Raw genomic sequence first — 18,153 nt, 5'->3', positions numbered from 1 at the left:
GGAGCATTGGTGAGACCAAAAGGCATGACCAAGAATTCATATAATCCGAAGGCTGTCCTGAATGCAGTCTTATGGACATCTTGCGGCACCACACGTATCTGGTGATAACCACTCTTCAAATCAAGTCTGCTAAAGCAAGCTGAGCCATCAAGCTTATCCAAGATATCATCAATACGTGGAATAGGAAATCTGTTCTTGATGGTAAGCTTGTTCAAAGCTCTATAGTCTACACACATACGGAATGATCCGTCCTTCTTTTGAACTAGAAGCACAGGAGAGCAGTAAGGTGAGGAACTGGGCTGAACCAAACCTTTCTCTAAAAGCTCGTTAACCTGCTTCATAATTTCTTCTTGTTGTGCAGCACTCACTCGGTATGCGGGTTTGTTAGGTGGAGAACTACCTGGCACAAGATCTATACAATGATCTTCGGGCCTTTGGGGAGGTAGTTGTCATGTGCATCAGCAATGCCATGGACTTTCTCAGGGCTAGATCCAGAAAAGGCAGCCAGATAAAAAGTATAAACAGTAGATGAACCAGAAGGATCAAAGCTTCAGGTGTCTCATCTGAAGTAGACATGGAGCAGAACTTGGAGCCAAGATGGGATCAAGAAGGCTGTCGGCTGCAGGAAGGCTGACATCAGCAGACCAGATGGCTGTCGGCTGAATGGTGGACTGTACCAGAAGGAGTGGCAGCAGCCGGCGCATCAAGGACAACCATCAGCACTAGTCGGTGGCATTTATATGAATTTATGAATCAAGAACTGGCCGACCAGCAGTCGGCCAGTTTCCTACATGCTCCAGGGGCCTATAAAAAGGCACACTTGCTCTAGGTATTATTCATTCCACCCACTAGGGGTGTGAGTCAGTAGGAGGGTCCCATAGGGGGCCAGAATTAGGGTTTAACACCTTTTCAAGAGGGCAGCCAAGTGCTGTACAGATTTGTACCTTTTTTGTACATAGTATATACTGAAATTCCAGCACTTCTCACTCTCTCTCTCTACTCTCTCTCTACCTGCGTTTTTGCATCTTGGTGCGTTTTTGCATCAGGAGGTCTTCAAGAGTGTTTAGGGCTGAAAGAAGACTACCCAGAGCTTCCGCGCGTTACATTGGTATCAGAGCATCAGGCTCAGCAAAGCTAAACACTGATTAAGTCCCAGATGATGGTGTACAGGTCCAAGGTACAGGAAAGTACACGGATTCGAAGCCCACGGCGAGGAGCACAGAAGCGGGAAGAACTCCCAGGAGGTTTGTTGGTGGTGTTCCACAGTGCCAGATGGGGATGTCAGTTCCGTGAGCCAGATGGGTTCTAAGGGAACGGTCCCAAGGGAGGTTGATCCTCCAAGGGTGATGTGAGAGTGCCAGACTCAGTTCCAGGAACGAAGACCAAGACAGTGTTCAGAGTCAGGGCAGGAATGGATTGTGGACTAGAGGAAGACCAGATGCATAGATCTTCATCAGAGTCAGAGTGGTTTGGAGAACAGATCGGATTTTCAGAGAAAAAGGTTTGCCAGGGATGGATGATGACAGAGGGACTTCGGAATAGGATTGGGATGATGACCGTCATCCAAGAGCAGGTTGGATTCCCGTCATCAAGTTTAGCAGAGGGGGATGTCATGTGCATCAGCAATGCCATGGACTTTCTCAGGGCTAGATCCAGAAAAGGCAGCCAGATAAAAAGTATAAACAGTAGATGAACCAGAAGGATCAAAGCTTCAGGTGTCTCATCTGAAGTAGACATGGAGCAGAACTTGGAGCCAAGATGGGATCAAGAAGGCTGTCGGCTGCAGGAAGGCTGACATCAGCAGACCAGATGGCTGTCGGCTGAATGGTGGACTGTACCAGAAGGAGTGGCAGCAGCCGGCGCATCAAGGACAACCATCAGCACTAGTCGGTGGCATTTATATGAATTTATGAATCAAGAACTGGCCGACCAGCAGTCGGCCAGTTTCCTACATGCTCCAGGGGCCTATAAAAAGGCACACTTGCTCTAGGTATTATTCATTCCACCCACTAGGGGTGTGAGTCAGTAGGAGGGTCCCATAGGGGGCCAGAATTAGGGTTTAACACCTTTTCAAGAGGGCAGCCAAGTGCTGTACAGATTTGTACCTTTTTTGTACATAGTATATACTGAAATTCCAGCACTTCTCACTCTCTCTCTCTACTCTCTCTCTACCTGCGTTTTTGCATCTTGGTGCGTTTTTGCATCAGGAGGTCTTCAAGAGTGTTTAGGGCTGAAAGAAGACTACCCAGAGCTTCCGCGCGTTACAGTAGTTCACCTGGCAATGAGTCAGCAAAACAGTCTTTGAATGCATTAAGAAAATTCAGCCTATCATTAGACATAGCATCCACACTTTGATGATTTGGCACAAGACTATCACGCACAAAAATCAAGTACGCTGAAAGACTCTTTTTCATTGCTTTATTGATTTGGATGTGTGATACAACTGGGATGGAATCCCCTTCTTTGCCAGCATCAATAAAGTGCATGCGGCCTTTATGCATAAAAGAAATCATATTGGACTTGTAGTCTTTGCGGGGCTCAAGCCTATGATGCCACGGCTTGCCCAACAATATATCACATCCATTCAAAGGAGCAACTAAGAAATGCTCATTGTCAAGGTAGCCCTGTATATGAATACGCAACTTCCCAATCAAAGGGGTAACCTGCACCTCTTTACCAATGAATGCAGCTTCGGCTTCAATCTGAGGTCCCATGCTTTCAACCTCAATTCCCAATGCAGCTGCCATTTGCATAGAGATGAAATTGTCAGTTGCACAGTCATCAAACATGAAAAGTGCGGGCTGATCCTTAACTTGCCCCCATGCCTTGCAAACCATTCTCTCCTTAGCATCATGACCTGTATTACCTTGCACATCAGGAACTGCATGAACATTTGCTTTGGTGTGCTTGTCCTCGTGCTTTGGTTTGCGATCTGGGCATTGCCGAAACATGTGGTCTTTGCTACCACAAGAAAAGCATTTTCCATCCTTAGCATATTGCTCTCTTTGCTCCGGGGTTAAGCCAAATTTGTTCTTTCTTGGGCCCTGTTCTTTATTTTCAGCTTTACCACCCTTGTAAGGCTCCCGGAAGTTCTTTTTAGGTGGCTGTCCGCCCTTTTGCTGATTTGGGACAGCCTTGTCCTTCGCCTTGGAACCTCCTTGATCTTGCTTGATCTTGAGCACCAATTGCTCTGTAGCAAGGGCAGAAGCTGTGAGTTGTTGCAACGTATGTTTTGGGTGCAATTCAATACCCGATCTATAAGCAGGTTGCAATCCAGAACGAAACTTCCTCTTTCTTTCCTCCTCTGAGATTAGCATGAAGGGAGTCACTTCCAGCAACACTTTCCAAAATTTGTTCACATACTGTTGCACACTCTCATTATCTTTTTGTTCCAGCCTGTCCCACTTTTGAGTGAGAGTTTGCTCTGCATTGGGTGGCAGGAACTGAGCATAAAATCTGTCTTTGAATTCCTTCCAAGTAGAGATGGGATCCTTGGTGATCTTTTCGGTGATCCACCAATGAGCAGCAGTGCCTTTCAGAAACATGCTAGCATGGCGCACCTTCGACTTTTCTGTGAAATCCTCATCACTAAAGGCAATGTCGAACTGTGCCACAAACGCTAACACCTTAGAAGCATCATGTTCACCATGAAAGACATCAAATTTGACAGATTTATCACCTGCTTTGAACTCCTTGAGCTTCCTGGCATGAGGCTCATGGTCCTCTCTTTTTCTTTTCCCCTTATCCAACGGGGTAGCCCTGTCTGCATGGGCTCCATGGGCCGTCATAGAAGCTTCATGGGGCACGGTGGCATGTGCTCCACGAACTCGAAGCTCAGATGCATGTGACTTACCTGCATATGGCATGGTCTCTCCATGAGACAACTCAGAAGGCAAAATTTTCCTGGAAGCAGACCTGTCACCATGAGATACATATCTTGCATGCATGTGACTTTCGTGCCCTCCATGAGCACTGGCATACATATTTCTGTCAGGCTTAGTGCCTTGGGGAGAGGATGCATGACGAGAAGTGATAGTCACCTCTTCCTTTTGCATATAAGATTTCAGCCTCTGGGATGCAGGATCTCCATGCTTTAAACGAGGTGGATTTCTGAATTTTAGCTCTCCGTCATCCCCCTCTTTGATATCACCTTTGCGAAGGAGATAGGCAAGTGCCAACTCCCTTGGTTTCTTGCCCACTTCACGAGCCATAGATTCAAAGGTTACATCAACCATAGCATCAGCCTTCCTGGCTTCAATAGCACTTTGCAGATGAGGATCTTCATGCAAAAACTTCAATTCTTGCTCTTGAGCCTGCAAAAGTTTTCTCATATGTTCCATTTCAGCCCTCATAGCATCAGGGTCTTGTTCAAGCATAACTGTCTTTCCTGGAGACAGTTGACCTTTGGATTCACTATCCAGAACCCTTTCAAGAGGCTTGTGTCTACCTCGCAGGGCATCAGACCCACGAGAAGCACTAGAGAGACCCCTCGAATTTGGTACTTCCAAAGGGTTGCCTTGGCTGTCCATTGTGTTCAAAGTTTGCTAAAAGCGGGATGTCCAATACACAGGTTCGTTTCCCCACTAGGAAGAGGGAAACAACCGTGCTCTGATACCAATGAAACCGATCCCGTCAAGTGGGAAAGACTCAGTTGGACACCTACACGTTTAATAGCACAACTTTAAAACCACAAATATGAAAAGGACAACTTAAAAATAACTTGAACTTTAAATGAAAGGAAATGGAAAGATGGACACCAGCACTGGGGCCGGAACGGGCCGACCCCCCCCTCAATATATGATATATTTCTTGGGAGTATTTAATGAATACAATGCTCCATGGGTTCTGAGAACCAGATAGTGTCCATGTTCATATGAAAACAGTACCATACAAATAGGCTCGGATTTCGATGAAGAATACTCGAAGCAGATCGACCACTAGTGTGGTCCAATCGCTACGGTCCTGTGCTTTCACTGGACTCCGCGGAGAGCGCCACACTGGTGTTCCGAGACCACGCACAGACAGGCGCTCTCGTACTAACGCCTGGCTCTCCCGATCTCAGCACCTCTGGACCGAGGTTCGCCAATAAAGCTTGGACAACCCGGCACCGAACGGGTGTTGGCCGAGCGGGGCGAATTTTTAATCAGATTTTAAACATATAAAACTTTATTCAAATCTTGAAATTCACTTACTTGTAGATGGTAGATAGAAGACCAAAACTTGTAGTGTTTGTGTAGTCTTTGAAACCATCCAAGAGATAGGAAGACTTCTTATAGCCGCCAATGGAAAAGAAGTATAACCTGAGTAACTGGAGCGTGGCCTTCAAGTTTGCTGTAGATGGAGCAATACTGCCACCAAGCTTCAAGGAGGAGATGGTGTAAGCGCCTGTAGGAGAGGGTTGCAGCCAGCCACAGCAGAGGGTAAAACACCAGCGCACAGTAAAGGGCAGCGCAGCCTGTTGGAGCACAGAGGCAGGTCCTTCAGGTGGTGGCAGCCGGCTGTAGAGAGTCAGGCGCAGCCAGCATCAGAATCAGCCGCCTGTAGAGGGTGGTTTGCAGCGGCCAATGGAGAGGATAGCAGTCAGCCGCCTGGAAAACAGTATGCGCAGCAGTACTTGAGGGAAGATAAAGCAGCCGCCTGTGGAGGTTGCAGCCTGTGGGTAAACAGCAGCCTGCGCAGCCACCTGGATGAGAGTGCGCACAGCAGTATGGAGTCAGATGGCGGCCACCTGCAGTGCAGATTGCAGCCTGCCTGTAGAGGTGCAGGTGCAGCAAAGGCAGCAGAGGGTACAGCCGTGTAGAGGGTAATCTGCAGCCAACCGCCCTGGGGAGAGAGAGAGACAGTCGCCTGTAGGGGTGGTTGCAGCCAGAATCGCCAACGAAGGTCCCTCCAGGTTGATGATCATGCGCCAGATAGAAACACGATGGATGATCCACTTGAGAGAGAGGGATTTCTTTAATAAAATTAAAGAGAAGGTTCCACAAGAGTTTTCCCACGCATGCATGAAGGGGGACTAGTGGGGGTAGGTGGCCATGCCCACCCCCACACTCACTTAAAAGTGAGGCTCCCCACCTTGGCCCCAAAGTGGGTGCCCAAAGGGGGTGCCCACTTTTAAATGAATGTGAACCCCTAACCTTATAAATCAAAGGGTTAGAATATAACACATTAAAACAACATGTACCATATACTTACCACCTGTTCACATGCACTGAAACTCGTCAGAATACAGAGCAGTCTTCACGACTCACTGGCAGGCGTCCCCGCTCAGTAAGTAACACGTCAGACAGGCAAACACACAAATACAGGTCATGCGAAAACAGTTTCAAGCATGCAAAATATGTGTGCATGTGCAAAAGTAACATGGACATATCTCCCGTTCATGGAACATGTACAAAATATCTGTCGGCACAAAACTGGCACGACATTTATTACATAAAAACCTGGTCTTCCTATGGAGTGACAGTCCCATAGGTAAGACGCAGTTCCAGGCACGAGTTTCCCTAGGTGTGACAGTCCCATAGGTAAAACACGGCACGAATACTGGCCCTTCCATGGCGTGACAGTCCCATGGATCGAACACAGTCCAGGTCATACACGGGTGGCACTGATCTGGCTCCCGTCCATATGACACCATCCTGCTAACACACGGGTGGCACCAGTCTGGCTCCCGTCCATGTCAGCAAAATACTGGCCTCTTCACATGAGACACCGGCCTGGCCTCAAGTGAACGAGACGCAAAAAGTAGGAATGGACCAAATGGTCGGCCAATTGGTGACATCGTGTCAGGCTGTTGCAGGATTCACATGGCACTCTTCACTTAGATCCTCTTATGGTTAGATAGATTGCCATTGATTTCTATCGCTAGCTTCTTAGTGCTGAGCCACATTCTGATTTGAGACACAGGGCACAGAGGAAGGTTTGGAATGCATTGCCACATTTGATCACTGAGGAGATGTGTGCCGCTCTGGATGCCCCTTTTTCTATGTAGGAGTTCAGTCATGCTCTTCATGCCTTACCTCATGGTAAGTGTCCAGGGGAGGATGGCCTCTTCCCTGTTTTTTTCAATACTTTTTGGGATGAGATCGGAGCTGAGATCACATCGGCTTTGCAGGAGATGTGGGACACAGGTTCTATGCCTTCTTCTCTCGCTGAGGGGCTTATTTATCTTATTCCTAAGAGCGGGGATAAGACATTGATTGGCCAGTGGAGACCTATCACCTTAGTTGGGACTGCCTATAAGATTCTTGCTAAGGTAGTGAGCATTAGACTACTGCAGCCAATTTTGCAGGATGTTAATCATGATACTCAGAATGGATTCTTACACGGTAGGAGCATCTTTGATAACATTTTCTCGTTTTGGGAGGCCGTCGAATGGGCTAAAGCGAGCAATCAGCCCTTAGCCATTCTTCTCTTGGATTTTGAGAAGGCCTATGATAGAGTGGATTGGGACTTCCTTGAGGGTACTCTTAGCCATATGGGCTTCCCTCAGAGATGGATCAAGGGAGTGTCATGCATGTATCGTGATGCCCACAGTAGAGTTCTTGCTTGTGGTGAGGTTTCAGATTTCTCGCTCAGTACGACAGGGCTGGCCTTTAGCCCCATTATTATATATCATAGTTGCAGAGGCCATGAGCATCTTTCTCCGCTCCACTCCTCTTCGTAGTCAAGAGGAATTGGTTGACTCTGAGTTAGCTGATGACACAGCCCTATTTTTGGAGGCTTCACATATATGCTTGTGTTCCTTCCGGGTAGCACTAGAGGATTTCTGTTTGGCAGCAGGGGCACTCATTAATTGGCACAAATCTGTTGGTTTTTGGGATAGTGATTCACCGAGAGTTGATTGGGGTGCAGAGCTTGGTTTTACTTGGATCAGCAGAGGATGCACTGCTAGATATTTGGGATGCCAAGTTGGGATTGATATTTCTCCTGCACAGCAGTTTGCTCCGGTACTTATGAGTATCCGGAAGAAGCTCCTCCATTGGAGCTCCAGGAGATTAGATTTAGCCTCCAGAGCTTTGGTGGTTAATCAGGTTTTGCTTGCCTGAGCTTGGTTTATTGCCTCTTGTTGGTGCTTCTCTCGTGCGTGCATTGGCCAATTGCGGAGATTGATCCGCAATTTTCTCTGGTTGGGTTTGGATGGCACCTCAGACACTCCTGCCAGGGTGGCTTGGCTCACAGTTATTCAACCCAAAAGAGAGGGGGGCTTGAATATTATCGATCTGGATGTTCAGTGCAGGGCGTTGCTTTGCAAACTTGTGGTCAGAGGTTTCCTACCAGGCACCGAGCCTTGGAAGGATTTTTTCTTGTCTCAGATTTCCTGATGTACACCCAGGGTCGGGAGAGACTAGATGCCGAGCATACGTTTTTTGTTCACAGAGGCTGATATTAGGGCACCATCATCCCCTCTTATTGCAGCCATTGTTAGAGCATGGAGAAGCATGAGATATTTTAAGGCTTCCTAGGTCTTTGGACGAGGCTGACCGACGATAGGCATACCTCTTCAGGTCATTGCTCTCCCTGGCCAGGAGGATACAGATTGCCTCATTTATTCTATCATGCCTGGTGGGAGATTGAGGAGATGTATGGAGGAGATCATCCCAGATATACTGGGCTTAGTCCAGTGAGGATTGTTGGTCGCTCGGGGAAGCACTGGTTCATTGACCCTTCTCCTCAGATAGTGACTCATGGCTCTTGGTGTTTGTGGTTATACAGTGGTGCAGTCCTATCAGATATCTTCAATGGGATTCAGGAGAGTGGGAGTGGATTGATGCCTTCGATGCTTTGAAAAGCCTTCCTTTTTTCAGTTTCACTGTCCGGAATGCCAGGCTTCACCTCACTCGACAGATGCATATGATCCCTACTCAGGCCTCATTGGGAGAGCTATGATATTTCTCCAGTGATACAGCGCAGATATTGGCATAGACTTTGGCACTCATATAGAAGGAGCCAGATCTCCCATTTCTTTTGGTTATTCTTACATGGTGGTCTCCCCACCAATCAGTGGAGATCAGTTTTCGGTGTAGCACCTTCTTGTCCTAGGTGTGCGGCAGATTCTGAGACCGTACAACATTGTTTATGGGGATGCAGCACTGCACATCAGATTTGGGGTCCTGTAGCCCAACTTATGGGCAAATTGAGTGGTTGAGCCATGCATGTGACTTGGGGGGCAGTTGCTTGGCTCTCCCAGTCCGGTCCGCAGCTTTTTTATGAGGGTAGTGGTACAGATTCTGCTATTTTCATTCGTAGAGGTATTGCCCAGCATGGTTTATTGCAGGATGTTCCTCACTCTGATTATACATGCCCTAGACAGAGGATTGACACCAGTTGGGAGATTATTGCCAGTATTACAGCATGGCAGATCTGGAGAGCTAGATGCCCGGAGGCTATTGAGGGTGTCCAGATTTTTGGGTCTCAGTGCATTAGTACTATATGGGGTGATATCATCCATACTCTTATGGCTACTTGGGCTCACATTCAGGGGCCCTCTCGTTCAGCGCAGGCGAAGCGTGTGATATTTATGCAGGAATGGGACCATGGCATCTTCTTTTCCTTTAGTACCACAGGTCTTACATGGCATCATGATGCTCCTGAGTGTTTGAAATCACCTTACATATTGGGGTGATTCTATTCTTTTCTGGCTTATAGCTGTGATTGTTGTATGTTTTTCTCATACTTAATAGAAGTCTCTTTCTGAAAAACAAAGAAAAAAAAAAGAAGGTATTGCTAGTACAACCGGTACAACAAGTGCCATCAGCAGGTACAGCCGGTAAAGCTAGCAGGTACAGGTAGGGTTTTGGCAGATACAACAGTGAATACAGTTCTGATTTCAGCAAGTACAACTGGTACGGTTAGGGTTTCAGCAGGTACAACAATGAGTACAGTTCTAATTTCAGCTAGTACAGCGGGTACAGTTAGGGTTTCAGCATGTATGGTGGCTGGTACACAGTACAACAGGGGCCCACAGTAGGTACACAACAAGTACAGAAGGTACAGCAGGTACAACAAGTACTGCAGGTATAGGGAGTAGTCGACCTGCAGAAAAGGGAAGAGAGGGAGGGAGAGATGGGCGCCAGCTTGTAGGAGAAGGAAGAGTGGAAAAAGGTGGAGAAGAATGGGGGAGAGGAGGTGGAGGGGTCCAACTTCGTCCAAGCCCCTTGTACCATGTGGCAGAGCCGACCAGAGTTAATGGTGGGCACCTCCATTAAGTGCCCACACAATTATGAGGCCATGTGTGGACACTTAAAGGAGTACAGTTCTGATTTCAGCAAGTACAGCTGGTATGGTTAGGGTTTCAGCAGGTACAACAATGAGTACAGTTCTAATTTCAGCTAGTACAGCTGGTACAGTTAGTGTTTCAGCATATATGTGAAGGAACAATGGAGCAAGCTAACTCTAGGTGCAGAAAGGAAAGATGGCAAACATACTGAAATGGAAATGAAAGCAATGTAAAAGTACTCACGTGTAGACCAAGAGAGGTTGACTTGATTGATGTGACACACAAGAAAGTACATCACTCTTATAGAGTGAACACACACTCAAGTACCATATGCTTATGGGATAACTCCCACGTGGCACTCTCTCACACAAAGACTCACAAATACACACTCTTTGACTGATTTCCTCAACATCCCCCCTTAAAACAAAGAGTGTGAGACCCAACACGCAAGGAGTAGACCGATCCCCCCTCCACCGCAATACTGCAAAGAGCAAGTCCAACTATCCAACACCTCCCGTGTGATAGTGACTTTTGAGTCAGCTTGCGACCGGCAGTGAGAACCATCACTCGTCACCCCTCCTTACTTTGAACTGGGTGTCAATACATTATATCAAAGTAAAACCAATACACATTTTTGGGGGACAACCCAGGGCAGAGGACCCTTATTGACCATCACACATCACACTGTTTATTTCAACCATTTTATGCATCAAGTGCATCAATTGTGTCGTTCTCAACATCCCAGACTCCTTCACGCATAAGTAGCAGCTGCATCTTGGTTTGCCATGTGGGAAAGCCTTCTCCCTTGAACTTATCCATGAACACTGTACTAGAAGATAGCGAAGTCATGACTCAAATTTGAAGTGAAAACTTGTTGTTTTTGCAATGGAAGTCAGCAACAACAGTAGTTGGCTGAACAGTCCTGCCACAAAAATGACCTTCTATTCCACGAATGGCAGCTCCAAATGACCCCAAAAACGTTGCTCAAAAAAATCGTGCCCCACAACAAGGATACGTGCTGCCCATCCTTTAGGAGGAGAATGCAAGCATAATTTAGAGACGGAGAGGGTCACCTTCATGAGGAAGAGGGTCATACTACGGGGTTTAGAGGGAGCTCCTATTTTCTTGGATGATGATCTCACGAGGATGCAGCTTGAGCATAGGAGAACTTGCATGCCACGAGTCTTACACGCGAGGAGAGAAGGCAAGAAGGCCTTCTATCGAGATGGTCGGGTCATCATTGATGGCCGGCCCATGGATTAGCGGTTTGGGGCCTATGGGACACAGACCAGGCCACTGACAGAGATACACATAGCAGTATGGAACTGTAATGGTTCACTATGGGTGCAGCCTGGACGACTGGAGCATGTTATGGTGGGGAGAGACATCATACTTCTGACAGAGACACATCAGAGCCCAGAGAGAGGACTACCTCGAGTAGAGGGATTCCAGTGGGAGTCAGCATACAGGAGGACCACACGCCAGGGTACCTCGAGAGGGTCGGGGGGAGTAGCAGTCCTATTCAGACGGGAGCTACAGGGGAGACTGAGAGTGGTAGCACAGGATCCAGAGGCCAGATACATGTGGATCAGCTTACAGCTCTCATAGGACAGGGTTATATACATAGCTCTATGTTACTTTTCTCCATCAGGATCCTCCTATGTCATTACAGAGGACATGCCACAGGAGGAGGAGATAGGAGCCTCGCCATACACTTGTCTGTCAGAGGAGATTATGCATTATTCTACACTAGGGGAAGTATTTCTTACGGGCGACTTCAATGCCCACACACAGAGCAGACAGTGTGAGGTGTATGACTATGATGACATGGAGATCCTCCACTCTGTGGATCCAGAGGAGATAGGGGCTAGTCGGGCATCAGAGGACACTGGACCAGACAGAGGACATTATGGGGACCACTTACTAGAGTTGGGAGCCAGGCATCGTCTCGTTATTTATAACGGGATGCTACAGTGGCCGGGATCAGGAGGGCTGACATGCTTCCCACATGGGGGTCATACACGGACCGGAGGCACGGTGGTAGACTACATTATGGGGTCTTTGGAGGCATCACAGCTTGTCACCTCATTCTCCATTCCACCTCGTCCTATTGGGGCAGATCATACATACTTGGCATTTTCACTAGCCGGATCACCAGTATCACCAGCCCCCCACATACCGACGCCACACACTACCATCTACTTCACACATGACATGGCAGACATATACACTGGCAGAGTAGAGGATGGGCTCCTACTCATGGATCCCCTGGCATCTATGGATACCATTACAGCCCAGCTCGCATCACTCCTACACACGGCTGCATTACAGAGCTTCCCACATCGTGTACACTCAGGAGAGCCTGCGAGACCTGGGACTATGCCCCAGAACAGATGGTATGATGACGAGTGCAGAGCCCTGTACTCACGACTCCGCATACAGAGAGCCTTGGGAGCCATCACAGAGCAGGAGTCGAGGAGAGAGATGAGGAGACTTACTCGCCGCAAAGGGCGGGCCTTCGCAGAGATGTAGGAGCTAGAGATCTTTCATTTCTTCATGAGTAGAGATAGCCCTGTCTCATGGCGGCACTTCAGAGAGCCCCGGACCCCGACACCTATTGTAGACCCACAGACATGGCACACATATGCAGAGGGTCTATACCATGCCCCACAGCAGCCACCTATACCTCAGCCACAGGAGCCTCGACCTACCACAGCTAGCTTCTTTACCCACTCGATGGTACAGGAAGCTATCCGCCGCCTACAGCATGGACGGGCCGCCGACCATATGGGCCTGCAGGGTGAGCATCTCATATATGCAGTAGATTCTTTAGCTCCTTTTCTTGCACACCTGTTTAACAGGGCACTAGCAGAGGGTTTGCCTGCGGAGTGGACGATGCACACCATTGTGCCGATTCACAAAACAGGGGATATGCTCGATCCGAGCAACTACAGGACGGTTATGGTTGGCCACGTGCTGGCCAAACTCTATGGTGCAATGCTGGAGCAAGAGCTTAGCTTATATGTTGAGCGAGCAGGTTTACGCTCATCAGGGCAGGCAGGCTTCAGGAGAGCTTTCTCTACCACTGACCATGTATTCACTTTGAGATGTATGATTGATCAGGCCAGAGTGAGGAAGAGAAAGCTCTATTGCTGCTTTGTGGATTTCCGCAAGGCATTTGACACAGTACCACGAGAGAGGCTCTTTTAGCGCGTGCAGTCTCTTGGCATACCAGCAGATATGACATGGGGCATCTATGCATTATATGAGCAGGTTTTTGGGCGAGTCAGATGTCCAGGAGGTATGTCCGAGACTATTGCTAGCACCATTGGTGTGAAGCAAGGATGCCCACTTTCCCCCACGCTATTTGGGTTATACATTGATGAGGTGGCTGACTTCATTACACGGGGAGGCGGAGATGGAGTTGATTTAGCAGGTACCTCAGTACATATTATGCTCTATGCTGATGATATTGTATTAGTGTCTGAGTCCCCAGGTGGTCTACAGCAGCATCTACATGCACTCGATGATTTCTGCACACAGAGGGGTCTTACTGTGAACCTTGGGAAAACCAAGGTTATGGTCTTTCATACATCGAGACAGGGCAGGAGTTAGCTGACATTCACTCTCGCAGGATGCCAGGTGGAGGTGGTGACATCATATGTGTACCTAGGGGTTACCTTCTCTGCAGCAGCCACACGCTTTACCATGGGTTCAGCAGCCAGAGCTAGATTGACACGGGGATATGCAGCATTGGCTATGCTAGAGAGACAGTGCCACCAGGCGCATTTTCAGGAACCCCGGACGAAGGGGTGGCTATTTGACACATTAGTCACACCGGCATTGATGTATGGAGCAACAGTATGGGCGCCAGGCCTTGCTACCCATTGGTGGACACAGATAGAGAGACCACAGGCCCTCATGATGGCACGCATGATACGCAGCAAACCGTCAGTACCTCATGACATTATCCGAGCAGAGTTTGCTGCGCCTCCTATGATGGTAGAGGCCATATTTCAGACTATATGCCTGCTGGACAGATTCAGAGAGATGCCACAGGACAGATTATCATACAGAGCTTTTCAGGCATCTAGACAGTTGGCTGAGGCAGGAGATAGAGGGTCATGGTATGCACAGGTCACACATTGGTTCTCACAGCATGGCCTAGACATGGATCATCTACCACCATTCCAGTATGACAGGGATGCACCACATATCCGTCTCTCTCATAGTGAGAGGAACAGAGTATTGAGACAGGATCTATGGCAGCTCTATACACGAGAGACATGGATATCGCCTACACAGCCTCTTCCACCGAAGATGCTATACTACAGAGATCACTTCATGAGTATCACTGTTGATGGATTTATAGAGAGGCCTAGATACATGGAGGGCTTTTTACCACACGGCTCCCGAGTGGCTATTGGTCAGCTCAGAGTTTCATCACACCGATTGGAGATTGAGACTGGCAGAGCAGCACGGATCCCCCGAGAGGAGAGGGTATGCAGATTGTGCAGAGAGGAGGTGGAGAGTGAGGAGCATTATGTATGCAGATGCAGAGCATATACAGCCATCAGAGAGAGATATCCCATTTTATTCAGAGAGCCACATTCCCTACGCCAGATCTTTGAGACAGCAGACCAGCGCATACTGGGGAGATACATTCTAGACATACAGCGCCACAGAGAGACATTATTACAGGCTCAGACAGCTCCAGAGGGGGGGCGACAGACACAGATTACTACATTTTTTCAGAGATCCATACCCCTCCCAGCCCCTACACGGCAGGGAATTACTCTCCAGAGAGCAGAGACACTTAGAGCCCGCAGGAGACAGAGGACACCTGGCTTTCGGACACCACGCCTATACCAGAGAGAGAGATGACAGAGATCAGAGCTCAGTTTCACAGAGAGGGTGCGGAGCGACTGGCTCGCTTCAGAGCACACCCAGGCATGTTCTTCAGGGAGCTGTGGACACCCCCTTCACTGATGTATACCATTTTATACCCCCAGTATGGTACAGGATGGAGCTAGCTAGGTTGCATATCATGATTGTATACTCCATGCATATAGCTTTGCATTCTCCTAGTAATAGAGCTCCATCCCCTGCACACCCAGATTCAGCTTTTTTATGCAGTACTTTTTCATTTTGTTGGGATGACAGAGGATACCCCATACAGGTACTCCGATTTGTCTCATAGGCCGAGTTCGGTCTTTTGGAAGACGTTAATAAAATCTTTCTTTCTTTCTTTCTTTCTGTCAATTGCGTCCTTCTCCCTTGCTTTGCCAACAGTTTTTGGTGCATGACTCCATTAGATGAACATATAGAGATCCACAATGAGTCAGCTTTTGATGTATTGAAAGGTTATGACCAATTTACCAAGTGGAAGGAGTATCTTCCATTGATACAAGCAATGATGTATGGCATAGTTGTGTGTGCTAATGCAGATTACCACACGAAGCAGGTGTTGGAAGACAATTTATATGCCTTTGAACATGGAAAGCTGAATTTCAAATTGTGTGGGTGCTGATAACAGAGTCCACTTCAATTCGTTGTTTAATCAATAATTTTTAGGCCGTGTTCCATAATTTTGGTTAGAACTTCGCCTACATTTTGCATGCAGCTTCTTGTTCCTCTCATTATCATCCGGTAATCAAAGATAAATTTTCGGTCCGTATGCTTGCATTAACCGGAAGTGGATCAGCATCTAGGTTTCAATTATATGCTTGCTATTTTTTAATTGTTGTTTAGAGTTTTTGGACTTCAATAAGTATACTAGTTTGTGCTGTATCAATAGTGGTGTTGGAAATCAAGTTGAATTTCAGTTTTTCTTTATCAAGTCAGGTAGCAAAATTGGAGAAGTTATGGGAGGAGAGCAAGGGTGCTACTCCATCACTGAAGATTTTGCAAGCCTTGATTGAAAAGTTCAGGTATTTTACTGCATTGTTTTGAGCTGGGCTCTTGTTATATACGTGCTGAAGTGTGCTTGATCATCATACCCTAATTAACATTGAACAGGGATACCAAGTCACACTAATTAGAACATAATTACATCAGGCTGCATTACGACTACGTCTCGGCTCGCTGAAGCTTTTGCGCCCCCCCCCCCTTGCTCGAGCTCCGCCTGCTCGCACCCCCACTCCCCGCCCTCGTGACTGCCTCTCCCCGCCTGCTCGCACCCCCCCCCTCCGCGCCCTTGTGCTTCTCGCACCCCCGCCCTCCCTTTCGCGCCCGTCGCCCCTTGCCCGCCTGCCCCGTCTCCTTCACCCCCCCCTTCCTCCGCGCCCCGCCCCCCCTGCCTGCCCCTGCCTGCCCCCGCCTCCCCCCCCCTTTTCGCGCTTTCCCCGCCCCCCCCTTTCGTTCCCCGCTGCCCCCCCCCCTTTTTTTTTCTCCACCTCTACCTTCCACCCCTCCCCCTCTGTTATTTCCGCCCCCCTTTGTCTTCCGCCCCTACCCCTCTGTCTTTCACCCCTCCCCCTCTGTCTTCCGCCCTTCCCCCTCTTCCCCTCCCCGCTCCGCCTTTTTTGTGCAGCTCAGTTCTTGCAGGACCCTCCGTTTTTCGCTTCGCCCTCGACTCAGCTTCAGACTCTGATGGAGTTTCCTCCCGCCCCACCTCAGAGGGACTCTTCCGCAGCCCCCTTGCCCGCCCCTGAGGATACCCCCATCAGGCTTTATCTTTCGCCAGAAGACGAAGTGAGCCTCGCTGCAGAGGTGGAACGCCTCCAGGCACATTCCACCATCTGCCGTATAGTTGGCACTCGTCCCAGCAGAGGGGAGATCTGGGATCTTCTCCAGGCCCGCCTTCTTGCAAATGTGGGCAAGATCCTGGACGTTCAGTTACTGGGCCGCGGACACTACCAGATTGAGTTCGAGACAGCCCAGAGCGTGACCGAGGTCCTAGCCATGAGTCCCCTTGACATCAGGGACGCTCGAGCCTTCTTCAGACCTTGGCAGCATGATTTCGACCCAGCAGCGGCCGAGCAGGGAGAGCGTCTATTCCATGTCACAGTTTGCTTTCCTGGACTCCGCCGCGAGTACCTTCCGCTCCTCTCTAGGATAGGATCATTGGTGGGCTCGGTGCTTGAGACTGGCCCCCCAGCAGCTTTAGTGGTGGCTAGAGCAGTTGGCCTGCCTTCGGTCTGCCTTCGGTCAGAGTTTTGGTTCCTGACATCTCCTCCCTTCCGAAGGTCATTCAGTTACCTAGGATAGGGGGGGATGGATCGATCGGAGAGTGGAGTTTTCGGGGCTCCCGAACCAGTGTTTTATATGCAGGCAGGTTGGCCACGTGGCGGCCTGTCCTCGCAGGAGAACCCGACCTTCACCGCAGCAGCAGACCCCCGATGGCCCGCCCATAGATGCGGGCCATCGGCAGGCAACCTCCGGGACACTTTCTCAGCCCATAGAGACCCGGGATTGGCATCCTGGACAGGGGCGCTGTAGAGGGAGACAGCCACAACAGCATGCCCAGAGACTGACGCAGCAGCAGTCACAGCCTCACCATCACTGGGTTCCAGTGAGGAACAGCTTTGCTCCCCTCCAGGAGGAGACCCCAGCGCAGACTGAGGATCAGGAGATGCCAGCACCCCCCCTTCGCCCCCACCCCCCGTCCCCCGTCCCCCGTCCCCCCGTCCCGCCTCGCTTCCACCTTCGCCTCCTCCCGTTCCCGTTCCCGCTTTTTCAGCGGCTCCTTCCCCACCCCCTTCTCCCCCCCCTCCTCCCCCTCCGCTCGCCTCAGTTCCCCGGGAGGCACTGGCAGTACCCTGGCGCTCACCTGCAGTAGTCCGGCGGGCACTGAGCACCGACCTTGCTTGAGCACCGCAGAGGAGACCTATCATGCCGATTCGTGCTTCACGGATATCCTCTATCCGCAGTCAGTTGATAGTCTCGACACTAGACAGCGCGCGGAGGCTTTCGAGTACTCCTTCACACGCCTTTTT

At 49.3% G+C, this 18,153-nt stretch overlaps 1 protein-coding gene across 5 annotated transcripts in view; it reads left to right on the top strand.

The window, feature by feature from the left end:
• The window catches only part of LOC147617527 (protein SAWADEE HOMEODOMAIN HOMOLOG 2-like), a 73,570-nt gene that overhangs the window by 22,421 nt on the left and 32,996 nt on the right, over nt 1-18,153 (top strand). For 4 of the 5 annotated variants that reach the window (XR_015262235.1, XM_086775788.1, XM_086775787.1 and 1 more), the window contains exon 2: nt 16,061-16,146. Coding sequence is in view for 4 of the 5 variants with exons in the window: in XM_086775788.1 (XP_086631914.1) it covers nt 16,061-16,146 (86 nt within the window). In the remaining variant the exon portion in view is untranslated. Of the gene's footprint in view, nt 1-16,056; nt 16,147-18,153 lie in introns of all 5 variants that reach the window. The other variant, XM_086775790.1, reaches the window with a different exon arrangement.

This window comes from Cibotium barometz, chromosome 36 (assembly GCF_041138505.1).
Source record: "Cibotium barometz isolate CiBa-2024 chromosome 36, ASM4113850v1, whole genome shotgun sequence".
NCBI classification, from domain to species: Eukaryota; Viridiplantae; Streptophyta; class Polypodiopsida; order Cyatheales; family Cibotiaceae; genus Cibotium; species Cibotium barometz.
The sequence above is the reverse complement of the archived record's forward strand: the minus strand, read 5'-3'. Positions and strand labels throughout refer to the sequence as shown.